The sequence below is a fragment of the Fusarium graminearum genome, chromosome 2, assembly GCF_000240135.3.
Source record: "Fusarium graminearum PH-1 chromosome 2, whole genome shotgun sequence".
Classification (NCBI taxonomy): Eukaryota; Fungi; Ascomycota; class Sordariomycetes; order Hypocreales; family Nectriaceae; genus Fusarium; species Fusarium graminearum.
The window spans coordinates 6,737,726-6,755,202 of NC_026475.1; the positions used below are offsets into that span (position 1 = coordinate 6,737,726).

The window sequence follows — 17,477 nt, forward strand, 5'->3', positions numbered from 1 at the left end:
TGAGATTAGGTTTCTACCAGCAAAGGCTAGTGGTCGGAGTTCAGTAATCAAGGTACGTCGCCAATCACAACCCGACAACGTCAGCCCTACCGTGATGAAGCTTTCCTGGTATTGAGTGGAAAGTCGTTTGTAGTCGTCATCTTGCATTAGAGTACTGCGACGTGGAAAGTATCGTGCCGCTGATGGATTAAAATATGGGGTAATGGTCTAACGTATTTGATAAGCGAGCGCCGCAGACAAGCGAGCGCCGCACTTTTACCTACACTCTTTACTATTTATATAATAAAATAACTACAATTTATCTAATCAATTAAAATTACTTACTATACTCTTCTCTAGATGCCTCCAGAACTACCTAACACGTCCTTACATTATACCCAGTCTTATTGCATATACTATATCGGCATACGCCTAGTCCGACTGACCTTCCTTAACCACCACTTCTCGATAACTTGCCCACTACCTGCATATTAATATCTATTTAATTAATTACTTGCAATATTTCCTCTATAGTTGCAGTTTCTCCTTTTAATACTCTAGTTCTTTTTAACCTTTAGCGCTAGCTTAGTTTCTTATTTCCCTCCTAAAGGTTTTAAATCTTATTTCTTATAAGGGTAGTCTTATATATAGTTCTTTTTACTGCCTTAATAAGAAACTAGATAGCCTTAATAATTAACTCTAGGGAGCTACTTTAATGCCTTTTAATTCGACTCTTAAGGTATTTAGTCTAAGACTAGGCCTTATTAGCTATCATTAGAGTCTTTAAAGTCTAAGGAGTAGAAGGCTTAGCTACCTCCGCTAGAGGCATTAGAGTCTATAGTTGCACATTAAGCTTCAAGATAATATAATCTGGGTCAAAAGGAGCAAGCCTAGCCCCTCTAAAACCTCCTTATATATTACTTTCAATAAAAGTAGCTTTAAAAGCGGCGTAAAAAGCGTTAAAGAACTCGGTCTTAGAAATATAGGTTATAGAGCATCTAATCAGATGCTCTATTTCTTAACTGTAAGCCTTTTTCAGAGGCCTAAAGCACCTAACGTCAAGAGGTTAAAGTAGATATAAGGTATAAGTAGGCATATAGAGTATAATAATCTTATTATCCTTATAATATCTCTTAAATTTAATAGAGTAATAACTTTTATAACTATTAAGGATTAAAAGGCAATAAGAACTAACTGATCGCTTAACTATAGATTTATTAAAATGCTTTACCTAGTTAAGACTAAATTAGTTATTTATCTATCTATTTTAGCTTAATATAATAACCTAATCGCCTAAGAGGTCACATTCTCAGTACTAATTCGTAAGGTAATATTACCCTATACTAATAATAAATAGTAGGATTAATTAACCTTCAGTACTAATCGCCTAGATTATAGTAATCTATTTATAGTTTCCAGGCTATACTAATTTCGGTCTCCTTTACGTTTCTACACTTATAATAACCATTCCGGACTATATAATGCCTATTATAAAGCCAATCTCATTAAAGTTCTAAATATCATCTAATTAGATACTATATTTTATAATTATATTCTCTATAAGCCGAAACTAGCTATAAATAATATTTAGATCTTTATATTTAGCTCTCTAATAGTTATACCTCCGAAATATATACATCTTTAGCTCTAGTCGTTACTTAATAAAGTTATATACCTAGCGTATACCGATAGGTAGTATATCGCGATCTGCAAGTAGGGAATTAGCTATTTCTTTAATAAAACGCAATTATAAGGGAAATCCTTACAAATCTAAATTAAGGACAAATTATACTATTATATTTTCCTCCTAATTAGATAGTTTCTATAAATTCAGGATAAAATTATATCGCAATTAAATGCCTTATTAGCGGCAATATAGGCGGCAGTTATTAACCTAATATATCTTTATAGTGCATCAGATACTTAGTTCTTGGTTATTTTAAAGAGCCTAAAATGTAAGAAGAGTTCTAGCTTTAATTGAAAGTTCTGACATTACTGGTTATTAAAAATCAATCAATCAGGTAAAAAGTAAGATGTAAGAGGGAAAAGTGCGGCGCTCGCTTATCTGCGGCGCTCGCTTATTAAATACGTTATAAGAAACAGCAGTTTACCCCTCTGCAACCTCATCAAACCCATTGGCAATTCTAAGTCTGTATAAAAGCACGAATATGGAAGCCCGCGTTAGCGAAACCAAGAAAAAACTTCTCGAAGCAGGCAGAAAGGCACAAGAGTGCAAAGACAAAGCAAAAAATGTCTTTGAGGAAGACGAATTTAAAGAGAACCAGGCATTTCAACAATGGGCCGTCATGAACGTGAGTGCGGATTTCTAGGCATGGGGAGCCTAACGGCTAATCAGGGAACAACCAGTATCCTCAACTTCTTGCTATGTATAATGAGTATCAGGCATAGGATGGCGCTTATATCGGAGCTTTACAGGCTCATAGTGCAAACGAGGCGATGGAGTGGCAGGAAAAGAAGAATTGGGTATATTTTCAAAAGACCCATGGTGATGATCAGTTCGAGAAGGTGTTTGTAATTATCCTCCCCGAGGACTGAGGCAGTCTGAGGAGTCGAGTCGGGTCTCATGGGCATAATGGACAAGGGGGACTATGACCAGAAAATAATGCAAGGTAGCCTAGACAATCGCAAGTAAAGCACCAGGCAGAGGCTATGATCTTTAAAACACAATGCAGTTGAAGTCAATCTTTAACGAACGCTTACTGGAACAAACAAACAATCGCTATGCAAAACACCATGTTTCCTTAGTACGCGCTCCTCCCAGCCACACTTCTCCCATCCATGCTTCTTCTATCCATGCTCCGTCGGTCCATACTCCTCCTGTCGACACTCATCGCCCTCGCACTTCGCCTGTCCAAATCGGCGACAGACTTGCCGGATGAACTTCCCCTACCCGAATCCACCGACCTAGGCGGCATGATCCTCTTGTTCATATCAATAGGTCTAGCAGACGCCAAGCTTCTCCTGTCAAGATCAAGAGACCTCACTTCGAAGTCAGGCTCCTTCTCCATCTCGGCAACGGTGTGTACCCTCCCGATGTGGTTGATCAGGGTATCCGCCGTGGGACATAGAACATCCTCTTCACGGAAGCGATTGCACAGCACGCAGGCGAACTCTCCTTCGGGGGTGTGGCACTTTACAACAAATCGCGGACTGACATGGAACTCGAGCTCTTCGTCAATCTCACGCTTGTAGCCCTGCTCTGTGACTAGGCGTGTGGCTGTCTTACCAATCGCCCAGCCATCATCGTCTTCTACGTCGAGGAAGACGTCGCAGGCTGGACAGAGGCAGTCGCCGCGGGGTGCAAAGCTAGAAGAGAGGGGTTGTTCTGGAATGTATTGTAGATCGAGGGCATAGCGACAGTACAGAGGATCGTCTCTGACCACGGTGGAAGCTCGCGAAGGTGGTGGGAGGGCTTGCGGAGGTGGAGGAATTGGGCCCTCCAACTCGCCTAGACGCTGTCGCTGTTGTCTCAGGGCACCAAGAGAACCTTCCCGTGCAGCATCAGAGGCAGCGACAAGTCTGGCCATGTCTGCACGGTCAAGTTGTCTCCCACTATACAGGGCGTCCTGCAAGACATTGATCACCGTCTGCTGCAGCGCGATGACCTGTGCCTGCAGTTTGTTCTCGGTCACGACGTCGCCAATGGCGAATCGGTTGCCGTATCTCTGGTATCCATCTTCGAACTCGCGATTGATGAGGGCGCCCGACCGTTCGAACGAGGCTTCGACTTCGTCTCTTATTCTTTGCCTGTCGAAGGAGGCTCGGTCGCGTTCGTTGGAGGCCTTTTCGACTTGGGCCTTGAGCTTCTTGATCTCTTCATCTTGAGTGGTGTCGCGTTTAGCTTGTATGCGCTTTTCCTTGACACGGTCCCAGAGGCCCATGGATGAGGTAAAGGTTCCGACGAGGGTCGAGCATAATGTCGCGATGATGAATGTTTTCTAGCAGGGTCAGCGCTGAATAAATAAGGGACAAGGCGTGTTTACCTTGAGGTTTTTCTCCTCAATCATGTTGGCGTAGTTCATGTTGAGTGATTGATGTGCGGAGTTGAAGTTGTGTTCTGGTGCAGCCGCTCTGTTTGTGTCTCTCTGTATACTATCACTGCTTGATGCCCAACGACCCTTGGAGCGTCGCAGATCATCGGAGCGTATATAAGCCTCAAGTCTCGGTCCCTGCCAGGGTCCTCAGGGCGCACAATGATGGCATAGTCTGCAGATATAAAGCCGCACACCGCAAATTGATAGGGTCTTTTAGTTGAGAGGAGCATTATTTCTCTGCGGCTTTACGTAGCTTGTCATCCCACGGGACGGATAACATTCCCGCCCGTGACGTCACTAACGAGAATATGTGCCAAGTTTCTAAACGAGGGTTGTGATTCGTTAGTCCAAGGCTTGGTGTGATGCTTGTTTCTCAAAGTCACACTCGATTCCCCAGACTAAGAGTCTTGTCTTTTCTTTGACAGGATAATTTTAGTATAAAACGAGATATCGGGAAAGCCAAGACGGCTTTACGTTAGTCTTGTCGGAACAATTAGTTTGATCTGGTAAAAGATGGCTGAACAAGGGACTGTATGCACTATCGTACCCCGGTACTTGAAGCCAACATCACAGACGTACAGTAGGCCGAATCGTCTTCAGAGGGAGTCTAGCCCCAAATTTTAGTTACATCATGTTGCAGGTGGTGAAGACAAAATAAAGTCATCACTCATAGCCTCATACCACCACTCATTTTTGCGCCTTTCCATCGTTAATTATCCCCAGGTGGCTCAGCTCAACATCGTCGCCGCCATGCCTTTTCGTCGTTCCTCTACTACTTGAAGTAGCAAGTGTCGTCCCACACAAATTACCAACATCCTGTATCACCAACTGTTCCTCATCAACATCCTTGATCCGTATAAGAGACCGATCGACAAAGGTGGCAGTTCTGGATCGACTTCTGTTCGTCGTAGTTTCTTCCCCAGCCTTGCCGCCGGCTGCGATGAGTTGGAATAGTTGGCGGATAGGTGCCATAACTGCTACCACGAAGCCAACGTTGAGTTCGACGTTGGCCCAAACGACTGTCGATTGCAGCTTGCTATCTATATACTTGTAAGTACACGATGATACAATATCTAGCGTAAGCTTACCTGTTTCACTAGGGTTCGGCACAACCTTGGCCTGCAATACCAAACGCACAAGACTGACTACAGTCAAGCTAACTTCATGTCAGTGTCTGACGAGAAACATAAGTAATGTTTCGACTCACAAGATTCCAATACCAAACATGCACATGACTCGGACCTTCTTATCTGTTCTCAACCCCAGGTTGTAGAGCTGGGTCATGGGCAGAACAAGCATCCAGGCATCAACGCAAAAGTCGACCGCGCAGTGTGCCAATATGATGATGATGGGCTTCTTGTATTTATCCATGCTTGCGGCGAGGTCTTCGCGATCCCAAACCAACTCGACGATGCGTCCTACCGTAAGCTGGACAACGAGAAGGACTATCGTGGCGATAGTGTTGAAGGCGAGTGTTGACCAAACCATACGCCTGAACTTGGGTCCCGGGAAGATTCTCAAAAAGAAGAGGAGAATTGAGGTCTTTGCGCAGGCCAGGCCAGCAATAAAAAGTATCTGCCAGACAAATATGTTCTGCACAATAATCAGCATCTTCATTGGTAGGATATTGTCGCGCGACGTACCTTGAGTAAAGGGCTAAAGTTGGCAGATTGATATAATGCTTTGGTGGACCCAAACCCATCATCGGTTGCTACAGAGCCAAGGTTAGTTGTAGTCGATAACCAACAGTTGAATTGTGCTCAAAAAGGACTCACTCCGAAGAAAAAAGATTGTGCAAGGGACAATAATACACTGATCATATGTCAGTTGATTATACACACAGAAGTTGTACGAAAGGAATGACATACAAATGTAAGAATAGAAAAGGTATCGTCGAGTCCCCAAGGCGTCGCGACGAATATTTTAGAAGCGATTAATAATATTACTGCGACGAGACTGATGCAGGTCCACGCAATGACGATGGCTCGATACTTTGGACGGTAGTCTTCTTGAGGGAAGTTGCATACTTCGGAGACAAAATCGGCGAATTCTATATTCGTGTTAGACAGATAAGAGGCGTGGTTTATGATGCACAAAACATACGAAGTGATTCTCGTATCGTGCACTTGTCTGTAATGCAATCCTGTATCATTTTTTCCATATCCCTAGCTGCGCACATGGCTTCGATGCTCGAATTGGCGACTGCTGGATTGCTCATGACCTGGATAACACATGGTAGCTATTGACCATTATATTAGTTAGTAACGAACTTGTCAAGATGGTTGAGAGAAGTCGTGAGCAGTAGACTAAGTACTTACAGAGCATTTCGGAATGTCTTCCAATGATACTGCCGCAGCCAAGTACGATAAATAGGCGACGCAGAGAGTGATCGCCACACGAAGGGAAACCATCGTGATGGCAGCTACTTACTAAAGCGTGATTAAAAATTGCAAGTAAAACAGACTGGAGAAAAGAGAAAAGCCGCGGGTAGATCCATTTTATCAAGTATCAACTTGATCAGAACTCACAAAACGCCTTGGACGAAACGGATATCATGCGGACAAAGAGGTGGGCTGACTGCTGGATCTATATTGGCTTTTTGTTTTCTTTTGTTTTTGCTTTTGCTTCCAAGTCGAACTGGTGCATGATGTTGGCGGAAAACCGGTCGTGGTTACATTGAATCCAGTTCTATGCTTCTTCAGGACAAGCCCAATCCTTGGTCTCATCGCGTCAAGGTTGCGAGCTATCATAATGTTGATCAGGGGTCAGTATTACGGACTCTGTAAGCTGCACGGCCCAAACTCTAACTCTGTAGATTTCTAGTAAAGACATTGGAAAACATGCACAGTATATTATCGCTTTGACGATGTTGAAAACTTACCGACAAGCCTATAATTTGTTTGTAAATCTCTGATACGGTACCCTTGTTAACAATGATATGGAAAAGTACAGGCGGAATTGCAGGGACTTGGGAACCCAGACATCCCCCATTCAGACGTCCCCATTGGATGATCGGCTACCTATATTTGACTAACAATTGCAGATGATAGATCAAAACTGTCCCACTACGATAAAAATGAAACCTGCTATGTCTGAGATCCATCTGACTCGCTTTTCGCCCACCAGATTTCTTGCTCTGTTTATGCGTCATACAGTAGTAATATCGAAATGTCACATTGGTAGTTTACTCCACGTCTTTTTGCCATCGTCTTCGATGCAGCACAGTATATCATCGGCCAGATCCCTCGATTTGGACGTGGCCGCTGAGAACATGATTGTTGCCGATGGGTCGACGTAGCTGTTCAATTCTATCAGAAATGACCAGGTTATAATTTTGTCGGCAAACATTTCCTCTTTTTGGAGCCATTGTTCGAATTCTGCCTTTTTTCGCAGATGCAGACTGAAGCCCATCGGGCGACTGGAATATTCGTTGCACCAGTCTTTATAAGCCTGGTCGAATGCGAGGTGCATCTTGAATTTGAGGTTGGGGAGCTGATGGTGGTGAAGATGAATTGACCTCAAAGCATCTTTATATGTCGAGGGCACAACATGGGCGTCGTTCACGTCCACGTGGACTTGCAACTCTCTCAGTGAGGGAAAATCGTCCAAAACTCTCAGTCTCCCATTGCGTAGCCATTTTCGGTATTCCCGAAAGAGGCGGATCTTCGTGACGCTCTGCAAGTTGACAGCATTGATGGGTGAAGATTCGCTCAGAGGCAAAGGTACACTCCCTCGTCTCCACTCCCAGCAAGTCGGCCAGTAGAATCTCCTCCGAAAGACATTGTCAGCGAAAAGAATCGGCGTCGCTTCTCGGTTGACTGTCTTGCATGTCTGCAGAATCTGCGGATGGATCCTCAAGTCGGAATCGTACAACTCCTCCGCCAGAACGCGAAAGCTGCCGACAGGTGTGGTGGAGCACAGAACAGGGAGATTATTGGAGACGAGGAGATGGCGATAGATGGGGAGACGCAGTTCTCCTGGAAGCAACAAGAAAAAAGAAATTCTTGAGACAGAATTACTGGTGGGATTTATCACGCAAGGGTCTGAGTCTGGGCCTGGGTTTGGAGGGTACACGTGGGCCAGAGGCCGACCGAGTACTAGCGCGCCGTTATGGGTTGTGAGACGAGACTGGACTTTGTATTTCCGAGAGAATTCCTTTTTGCGCTCCGGTTTGTATTTTTGGGTTGATTCCTTTTTGCGTTTCGCTCTTGCTTGGGAAGCTTCCAGGGTTAAAGAGTCCACGTCTAGACAAATGTCATCCAGATGCGTCGTGGTCCATGCTCTACTTTCTTCAGGAGGAACATAGCGAGTTGGTACGTGCAATTGCAGATGCCCATGTGAAAAGATGAGGTGAGATTGCTGTTGCATTACTCTTTTCTTTTTTCTCTTGGTGGCAAAAGGTCTTGGGTATTTGTGGTTAGATTGCAGGACGATGTAATTATGTGATGTATCAATTCGACAGGCCTCCATCTTGTAGTCATTACGGATCATCTATCTTCCATTACCTAAAGGCAGACCATCGATTACTAACCAGCCGACTGACCCTTGCAACACTCTTACTTTGGCAACAAATACATCCTGTCTGGCTCATTTTACAAGTCTATGCAGTATCATCGTATCTAAACAATCATAAAACCCTCTCTGTAATGTCCTTAACTCCATCCATTCCCGCCGATATTTTCATTATGAGAGTACCGATTATCCTTTCCTTTACATTCTTCCTCGCTTTCCGCGTCCGTTGTCACCGTGGCCGCCAGGAGCTCCATGCTTGGTGCGAGCTCGGTCGGCCGTGATGTTCAGACCCTTGACGCCCTTCAAACCCATCTTGCCAACAGTGGACTTTTGCAAAGCTGGGGTATCGGGAGACCCAAGGCCTTTGTACGCAAACGTGTTGCCCTGGCGGACGAGCTCGGTCTTGTCCCATTTAAGAGCCTTCATGTGGCTGTTGTAATAGCCCAACCAGGCTTGGTAAACCTTTGACTTTGCGTCGTCTTCCATCTTGGAGGCTAGGTCGATGACGTCCTGAGTTGGCGACAGGTCGGCCTCACGGGGTTGAAAGTTGATCTCTTTGAGGGTGTACTTGGGGAAGAAACCCTCCATTTCGCAGACAATAAGGATTCCTCGACCATCAGCGTCCGCTCTTGCAGTTCGGCCCAGACGGTGGATGTAGCTCTCCTTATCAGAGGGCAGACCGACTTGGATAACAGAGGTTACACCAGGGAAATCCATTCCTCGAGCGACGACATCTGTCGCTACGAGAATAGCGTTGCGAGCAGTGCGGTATTCGTTGGTAATTCGGGTCCTCTTGCTCTGTGTCATGCGGCTGTGCAGAACCGACACGGGCGGCAGACCGGGGGTGGCCACGAGGATGCTGGTGTAAAAGTCGGCAATCGCAGCAGTAGTCGCAAACAGAATCGCCTTGAAGTCCTGGCCTCGAGTGGCCTCCTCGCGAACGACTCCAACCATGGCAGGCGCCAAGTCGGAAAAGGTAGGAACCTGGACAAGGAACTGAGGAACGCGCTCATGGGTGTTGACCTCACCCTCGGGGATGGTCGAGATGAACTTGTACTGAGGTGAGCACACGAGCTCGGCGACCTGCTTCACATGGGGAGCAATGGTAGCAGAGAAGAGCATGCCCTGGCGGTTGGTCTTGGCCTTGTCAGGAAGTTGCTTGACAATTGAGCGAAGATCCTTGAGGAAGCCCATGTCAAGAAGACGATCTGCTTCGTCGAGGACCAGAGTGTCAACGTGGCGCATGGAGTAACGGATATCCTCGCTGGACATGTGGTCCAAAAGACGACCAGGTGTAGCGATGAGAATCTCACAGCCGCCGAGGATAGCTCTCTCTTCGCGGTCCTTGTTGGTTCCGCCCATGACACACTGCACGCGATACTGGGGGAGGTTCTTGAGAACCCTGGTGGCCTCGGCTGCAATCTGCTGAGCGAGCTCGCGAGTGGGTGAGATGACAAGCAGAGAGATGCCGCTACCAGAGCCGCGCTTCTGGTTGATCATAGTCTGCAGGGCAGGTAGGAGGAAAGCCATCGTCTTACCGGTTCCAGTGCGGGCCTGAACGAGGCAGTCGTTGCGCTGGGGAGGAAGAAGCTCGTCCAGAGTACTGGCTTGCACAGGTGTCATGAACTCGAACTTCATGTCATTTGTAATGGTGCGCACGACGATGGGGTCAACCTGGCTGTTCTCCAAAAGACTATCGAAGCGACGCGTGCTAAAGGCACCTGCTTCGGGGGCAGCTGCGGCTGCGGGAGGAGCAACATCCTCCATAATGGTATTCTCGGAAGTGTCTTGCTTCTGCTCAGGACGAGGTTGGTTCTGGTTGGGTCTTCCGCCGCGATGAGATTGAGATTGCGAATGCATGCCTCTCTTACCGCCGCGGCCGCCACGACCGCCACGACCAGGGCGACGTTTGTTGCCGTCCATTATTAAGGAAGAAAAAGGAGATGTGTGAAGTGCGGTGATTGATTTGAGAGGGAAAAGTGAGAGACGTGGGCTCTGAAGAAGTGCAGTGTTGAGGCGAAGGCGTTGCATGCTTCTTCTTTGTTTGGTGAGGGCAGATGATTTTGATATTGAGAAAAGTCTCTGCTTTGTATCACAGCGCTAGACCGTTTACAGTAGCGACCTTCATCGCAGGGTCCAGGCGCTAAGTTTAGTTGGGCCACGGCGCTGCAGGGAGATAAGATAGGGGTGGGGGAGCTGCATCAGCCCCTAAAATATTCTAGATTACTGGGTCCATTCGTCGCCCATGGACAGGCATCATCAATAGAGAGCATGAAGAATCTAGAACAGAGATAGGGTATAATACGTTGAGTGTCAACGTGAACAATTTAATGTCAAATTCAATATAATGTGAGAAAATAGATTGTCGCAATCGCACAGTTGCTGGTAAATACACACCCAAACGAGACCGGAGTTGGCCCTGTGGAATTGCCACGGGACAAACACCAGCTTGCAGCGACCAACTGCCCACAACACATCCCAGACCAACCCAGGCAAAAGAGATACAAGACTGTATTTAAGCTTGTTTCATGTCCCAGGCACTGGAATAGTCCAATCCAAGAGGCATTGTTCAGGTCGTCACATCATATCCCTATCAACACCAACTAACTAAACTGGCCCCGCATAAAGAAATGGAAATTGTGTCCTCTCGCGGCGGCCGTATTTCCTCATTGGCCTCTTCTAAACTCGCCTCTGAGACATGGTCATGCCGCTCTGGCACGATGCGACCTTGGGGCACGGACTGAGATATATATAAGCTGAAATAAGTATTAATACCTTGGTGCTCTCTCGCTTCAATTTCCAACCTCGCTCTCTATACTGCTTGCTCTGCTCTTCTCCAGCATGGCTACCGTCGTGATCATACCTGGCTCTTTCGCCAAGCCCACACTTTACGAACGTCTCGTGCAAAGTCTCGCCCGCGATGGCATACAATCCGAGATCGTCGACTTACCCTCTGTCGGTCGAAAGGAGGGTAAAGCCCCTGCTACCTTAAGCGATGACGTTGATGAAATCGCTTCTGTCGTGGAGAAAATACTAGACGAGGACAAAGAAGTCATCTTGCTGGCCCATTCATACGGTGGCGTACCGGCTACTCAAAGCTTGGAAACACTTTCACAAAAAGCGCGACAATCCCAGGGGAAAAAGAGCGGCGTCACCAAGATCGTTTACCTTGCTGCGGTGGCGCTACCCGTCGGCGGATCCGTCCTGGCATTGCTAACAGCCCAAGACTATCTCATAATCGAGGCAAGTTCACCTTTCGTTCATAGCGAGGTGAGTAAATCACTGACTTTACAAGGATGATTACATGACCCTCACACCTGAATGCGCGCCCTTCATCTACTCAGAATCACCACCCGAAGAAGCGCTCAAGCTGGCAAGAGAACTACCACAGCACTCGACGGCTTCATACAGAGATCAACTTACGTATGCTGGCTACCAAGATGCCGAGGTGCATTACATCATCTGTGAACAAGACAAACTTGTTGTCCCAGAGTATCAATTTGGTATGCTTGAGATACTCAAAGGCATGACGAATGGCAACGTTGGGGTTCATAAGATCCAGAGCGGACATGCACCTCATATCAACCACCCTGACAATCTCACCAAAATAATCAGGCAGATCGTAGACTAGAAGTAATAAATATGCAGGTTTAGACTTTTAGTCAAGGTCTACGGTTGGGAAATCAACGAACACGCAAACGGCCCAGTATCGTAATGGCTGATGTGTGACCAGATCCCATACAATCACAGTGAAGCAGTAAATAGTATCTTAATAAAAATAAGTAAAGAGCGTAATAAATATTCTCCGGGACGATGTTTGAGCTATGATATGGGAACGAAGAAAACTTGTTGTTAAGATGCTTTGATCAGTTTCCTGCCTCCTGTATTCGACATTTGATTCACCTTCATGTGCGACCTTGCCTCGACTCAGGCTTGCCACTCCAAGACTGGATGATGCTCCTGTTCTCTGGTGAATACGTCCCGTGTAACGTTGCGCGCCTGTCACAAACTCAATCGAGTAGCCCTGCGTCTGTGGAATACACTCTCAGCCAAATCGAATAATTCCGAGCCCGAATGGGCTTCCGTGTAACATAGATTGCGCTTGTTCCACAAATCAACCTACGTACTTATTCACCCCACAATATTGATCACCAAACAGAACCTCCTTAAAGATCCCATAACCTTGTTTCGCCGCTCCTGAGAGAAATAGCCTTCTGCACATGCGAACCATGTCTCGGGATGTGACAGTAATAAGGTTGAGGAGAAGTACGCGGTCATTGAGTGGGTGATAGATCAGCAGAGAAACGAGGGGAAAGCCCTAATCTGAACTGCCTCACATGAGAACTCACATGAGATAAAGACACGTCGTCATTTGAAATGGAATTAACTTTGTGTTGACGATAGTGATGAACAATTATTCACACTCCTGGTACTCTTGAAGTGACTGTCTAAACGCATCCAGATTACTTATCAACCACCTCTAGGGGTTCGGCCTTCACTATCACTCAAACGTCGCTTACCCACAGTCCTTTTGTTTGCCTGGAATCGCAAGAGTGAAGCTTTGTTTGTACAGTCGCGCCTGCGCGTTATCAACGGGGGTTGTGTGACCTTCCCAACTTCAACGTGATACGGTGAACCTTCTTTCCCTTTACCATAAAACCAGAACTCTGCCTTTTCCCTTTCCCAGACTCGAATTCTCTTCCTTTCACATCAACCTGAAACCTTTTTGCACACACCAAAGTCAAATTTGATCCTACAATTACACAATCAGCCTGCGTTGCACCTTACCTAATATCGTCAATATGGACAAGATAGAGGTCGACATTTGGAAGCAGGACATGTCCTGGTTCGACAAGTACTTCAAGGGTATTTGTTGGAAGCGAAACACTCCTCAGCGCGTCCTCCGCGGTATGTCCATCGAGCGCGGCGTCATTCAGCATCTCCTCATGCCTACCGCACACGAAAAGGACAGCAACCCCTGGCCCGAAACACAAGTCGTCGGCATAGAAATCTCTCGTGAATCCGATCACGATCACAACTCCGCTATCGGTATTCTGTATGATAGCGCCGAAAAAGTCTTCCAGTCTCAACCTACCCGCCTTTTCCTCCACGGCTTCTACCTATGCGGAGATGAGCTAGAGCTTTGGCTCTTCGATCGCGTGCGCCTTTACCGGTCGGGAATCGTCCACAACGTTCCATTCGAACAGTTCGAACACGACTTCATGAAAATGAACGATGCACAGCTTGGCCTCAACCCAATGATCTTCTACACGAGCGAAAAGTCCCAATATGTTGTTGTCAAGGGTGACGAGGTGGAGACATGCGACGACAAGATTGAAGCCAACTCGACATACAAGCTTTGGCTGGACAAGGAACCCATCACACGCCCTCAGGTCATCGTCAGCGATGGACCTACTGTCTACCGTGCAACAAACGAGAAAGGCGACGAGGTCATTGTCAAATTCTCTCTCCGCGACGAGTCAAGCCGAAAGGAGGAGATGTTCATGAAGCGAGTTACTGAACTCAACATTTGGGGCGTCAACCAGCTCATCGCCCAACGACGCCTCGAGACAAACAAGTATCTGACAGCATGTGTCGTCATCTCTCCAGTCGGCCGTCCCGTTTCCAACTACCGAAGTGTCTTTGAATTGATTTCCTGCCTTCGAGATGCCATCAAGGCACACCGGGCGCTTTACTTTGACGGCGAAATCATCCACAGGGATATTTGCCCGGGAAACTTCATGATCAACAAGTCACCCGGAGCCGAAAAAGGCCAGCCTTGCGGGTTTCTCATTGATCTCGACAGTGGCAGAGATCTACGGGTTCCATTGAAAGGCCCCGTTCCTGACATGATTGGAACAAAAGCTTTTATGGCCATCGATGTTGCGCGCCACGAGGACGATTTCATCGCGCATACCTACCGACATGATCTAGAGTCGTTCTTCTACTGCTTCATGTGGCTCGCTATCGCTGAACATGGAGATGTTTCCCCCGACAGCCGAATCTTCCCCTGGAACAAAGATAACACCGGCTGTGTTAGAAGCGCGAACCAGAAGATCCAAGATATTTCTAACAAAGAGAGGTTCTCAGCCATTGTTTCAGAGTTTGCACCGGCCTTCAAGGGTACTGAAGAGTTGGCATATGCTCTGCGCAAGATTTTGTTCTTTCCAGACGATGGACCCTTTTTCCTGGGGACGAAGTCAAGTGTAGAGGAAACAAATCAATTGTACGATGCGGTAATTGATGCCTTGGACCAGGCGGTATCACGCATGACTTGACTTTACTGTTACGCCAGGAGATGGCTTCTTCGGATTATGTATCCAGGTTCTAACAGAACAAGGAGGGCGTTTACAAGTAGACTTCGAACAAAGTTAGCACTGGCGAGACGTTTGCAGTGGAATTTACCCTGTTGCTCCTACGATTTATTGAGTTGTGAAAAGTTATACAATGCTTTAGGGTTGGTTTTATTGATAGACAAAGAAAAAGGAGGAAGAAAAATAGGGTTTTACATAATATCACTCGTTCAACATGCATTCTTGGCTGTAACACAATGCTTGTTTATAGCTTACCATTGTACTGTTCCTCCCATGACATGCGCACCAACTCAAATTGGAGCCATTTCTGACGTTTCATGCAGCAGAAAACTAAACAAAACGGTTGACATGGCCCACCAATCATAAACAACCCAATTAATAATCCTTCGTCATCTTCTTACTCGGGTTCGGTTTCTTTCCCCTGAATCAAGATGCTTTGGCTAGCGCTAGCTAGATAGTGGGTAGCAGAAAAATTAACTCTTGGTGTATAAAAATAAATAGCCTAAAAGCCATAGTCTAAGTTGCATAAGCTGACCTACTAATTTCGTCTGTTATGCTTCTATCGGCTAATTCTTCTGCTACCCTGAGGGGCTAGATTGATCCTAGTGCTTTTTGAGGAGTTCGTATTCGGACTCTGAAGGATCTGAGTCTCTGAGATCCATGCGTAGATAATGATCCGTATTTAAATCTATTAAAACGTTCAGCGTGCCTACCCTTTGCAGGAACCGTGATACTGTTGTCTTGTTGTCATCATCATGCTTCGTGAGATATTATATGGTGCAGCAGGGCTCGTCCTGTTTGCATACACGCTAGAATGGCTGTTTTCAATGTCAGATGACCCGAGAGAGCCAAAGCGTCTTCAGTCGAAAATACCAGTCTTTGGACATCTCATTGGCATGATGAAGTATAGTTCTGGCTATCACGGGATAACTAGGTATGTAAACCAGCAATACTGCTGGAGAATAGTTATTAATGGCCAAGACAGCAAGCAAACAGACCAAGAAATCTATACAGTTGCCATCTTCAACACAAAACTCTACGTCGCCAAAACGGCCCGCCTCATCCCTCTGATCCAAAGGTCTAAAACACTTTCTTTCCGTCCCTTTATGCAAACTGCTGCCAAGCATATGGGTGATGCCAAACCTGCCACTTTCGAAATCTTTGGGAGTGAGTGGGTTGACTCGTTCAGTCATGCCCATAAACATAGTCTTGCGCCGGGACCGAGTCTTGACGAGCAAAATTCAAGAATGGGAGACCGTGCGTTGATCGATATCGAGGAGCTGCTGCCTAGAGAGAAGAACGGAATGAATAAGGTGTCCTTGCTAGAGTGGGTTAGGTACGCAGTCGTGCAAGCGAGTGCCTGTGGTATTCTAGGCGTGGAGCATCCCTTCCGCGATCCTAAGATCGATGCAGCGTTTTGGTAAGTAAAAGACCAACACATGTCACAAGATTAACCGAAAAGCTAACGGAGTTCAGGAAATGGCAAGATTATATGCCTCTTCATCTTATCAACCTCGACATTACCAAAAAAGGCTACGCAGCTCGCGAGATCGTCTTTGATGCTTTCCGCAAATACAACACGAATATCCCTACCGACGTGTCAGCAGTCTACATGGCTCGTCAGCGCACTATGCAAGAAGCAGGTATCGACGAGGATGACATCTGCAAGCAGCAAGCCACCTTTGGAACAGCAGCTTTTGCCAACACGGTTCCTATTCTGTACTGGACCATCTACGAGTTGTTCTCTAGACCTGAACTTCTTGAAGAGGTGCGACGGGAAGTGATCGAACATGCTGTCAGCAGAAACAAAGAGACTGGGTTCGTGGTAGACGTTGCGGCGTTGAAGACACAATGTCCTTTGCTTTTGTCTATTTATCAAGAGACACAACGCACAAGACATGTTCACGCGAATATTCGAAAAGTGACGGAAGATACACTCCTAGACGACAAGTATTTGCTCAAAGCTGGGCAATTCGTCATGATGCCTGGCCATCCCGTGCACACAAACCAAACGACATGGGGAGAGTCCGCTGATGTCTTTGACCCATATCGTTTCATGCCCAAGGACGGATCTGATAAGAAAGCGATTGCATCGAGCAGTTTTATGGCTTGGGGCGCGCCACCACATTTGTGCCCCGCGCGACAGTTTGCCTCGACAGAGATTCTAATAGTGGTTGCCCTGCTTGTTGTGCGGTGCGAGATGAGTCCTGCTTCAGGTCAGTGGGTAAGGAGTCCGACGCTGAACACAGGTGACATGGCCACTATTTATACACCCAAGAAGGATGTTGAGCTTGAGGTTAGAAGGACAGAGGAGTGGGATGGTGAATGGAGTTTGAGGATGGGAGGGAGCAAGACGAGAGTGTCTCTTGCATCTGGGTAGAGTGATGACAGGTTAAAGTTTGTAGATACTTTCTGTGTTATTCTGAGATGACCGCCAAATGAGTTATTAGATACAAGGTACCTTGAATAAAAAGAGCTGCAAATATCTTGACGTCAAGAATGCCCTGCACTAAGCAACTTGGCATCATGAGACTATTCGTATCCGGGGTATTTTCGTATGAGAAAATAGTGAGTCATCCCATGATCGCAAGCTGACTATCAAGGTTTTCTTGTTTGA

The 17,477-nt window shown here is 46.5% G+C and overlaps 8 protein-coding genes across 8 annotated transcripts; 3 read left to right on the top strand and 5 right to left on the bottom strand.

The window, feature by feature from the left end:
- Positions 1 to 5: 5 nt before the first annotated feature.
- FGSG_03503 (uncharacterized protein) lies at positions 6 to 1,447 on the bottom strand (the record flags this gene model as incomplete). Its single annotated transcript, XM_011323905.1, has 9 exons — positions 6 to 26; positions 264 to 271; positions 325 to 355; positions 426 to 463; positions 794 to 814; positions 901 to 952; positions 1,175 to 1,185; position 1,317; positions 1,445 to 1,447. The coding sequence occupies 9 exons, from the start codon at positions 1,445 to 1,447 to the stop codon at positions 6 to 8; spliced, it is 186 nt and encodes a 61-aa protein (XP_011322207.1).
- Positions 1,448 to 2,653: 1,206 nt separating this feature from the next.
- Positions 2,654 to 4,088, bottom strand: FGSG_03502 (uncharacterized protein). The gene is made up of 2 exons (XM_011323906.1): positions 3,984 to 4,088; positions 2,654 to 3,938 (listed from the first exon to the last, which is right to left on the bottom strand). The coding sequence occupies exons 1-2, from the start codon at positions 4,020 to 4,022 to the stop codon at positions 2,742 to 2,744; spliced, it is 1,236 nt and encodes a 411-aa protein (XP_011322208.1). The 5' UTR covers positions 4,023 to 4,088; the 3' UTR covers positions 2,654 to 2,741.
- A 633-nt stretch (positions 4,089 to 4,721) lies between these two features.
- On the bottom strand, positions 4,722 to 5,645 carry FGSG_12419 (uncharacterized protein; the record flags this gene model as incomplete). The annotated part of the gene is made up of 3 exons (XM_011323907.1): positions 4,722 to 5,074; positions 5,123 to 5,190; positions 5,242 to 5,645. 3 exons carry the CDS (start codon positions 5,643 to 5,645, stop codon positions 4,722 to 4,724), a joined length of 825 nt encoding a protein of 274 aa, XP_011322209.1.
- Positions 5,646 to 7,205: 1,560 nt separating this feature from the next.
- FGSG_12420 (uncharacterized protein) lies at positions 7,206 to 8,504 on the bottom strand (the record flags this gene model as incomplete). Its single annotated transcript, XM_011323908.1, has 1 exon — positions 7,206 to 8,504. The coding sequence occupies one exon, from the start codon at positions 8,502 to 8,504 to the stop codon at positions 7,206 to 7,208; it is 1,299 nt and encodes a 432-aa protein (XP_011322210.1).
- Positions 8,505 to 8,744: 240 nt separating this feature from the next.
- Positions 8,745 to 10,469, bottom strand: FGSG_12421 (uncharacterized protein; the record flags this gene model as incomplete). The annotated part of the gene is made up of 1 exon (XM_011323909.1): positions 8,745 to 10,469. One exon carries the CDS (start codon positions 10,467 to 10,469, stop codon positions 8,745 to 8,747), a length of 1,725 nt encoding a protein of 574 aa, XP_011322211.1.
- A 918-nt stretch (positions 10,470 to 11,387) lies between these two features.
- FGSG_03500 (uncharacterized protein) lies at positions 11,388 to 12,177 on the top strand (the record flags this gene model as incomplete). The annotated part of the gene is made up of 2 exons (XM_011323910.1): positions 11,388 to 11,793; positions 11,891 to 12,177. The coding sequence occupies 2 exons, from the start codon at positions 11,388 to 11,390 to the stop codon at positions 12,175 to 12,177; spliced, it is 693 nt and encodes a 230-aa protein (XP_011322212.1).
- A 1,171-nt stretch (positions 12,178 to 13,348) lies between these two features.
- FGSG_03499 (uncharacterized protein) lies at positions 13,349 to 14,824 on the top strand (the record flags this gene model as incomplete). The annotated part of the gene is made up of 1 exon (XM_011323911.1): positions 13,349 to 14,824. The coding sequence occupies one exon, from the start codon at positions 13,349 to 13,351 to the stop codon at positions 14,822 to 14,824; it is 1,476 nt and encodes a 491-aa protein (XP_011322213.1).
- A 791-nt stretch (positions 14,825 to 15,615) lies between these two features.
- Positions 15,616 to 17,240, top strand: FGSG_03498 (uncharacterized protein; the record flags this gene model as incomplete). Its single annotated transcript, XM_011323912.1, has 3 exons — positions 15,616 to 15,794; positions 15,846 to 16,280; positions 16,337 to 17,240. The coding sequence occupies 3 exons, from the start codon at positions 15,616 to 15,618 to the stop codon at positions 17,238 to 17,240; spliced, it is 1,518 nt and encodes a 505-aa protein (XP_011322214.1).
- Positions 17,241 to 17,477: the final 237 nt, after the last annotated feature.

What these genes read in the sequence shown, in the direction of transcription:
- FGSG_03502 (XM_011323906.1), bottom strand. Translation starts at nt 4,022, where the DNA reads ATGAACTACGCCAACATGATTGAGGAGAAAAACCTCAAG. An exon ending in TTGAGGAGAAAAACCTCAAG is followed by an intron (nt 3,939 to 3,983) that starts GTAAACACGCCT and finishes TGACCCTGCTAG; the next exon opens with AAAACATTCATCATCGCGAC.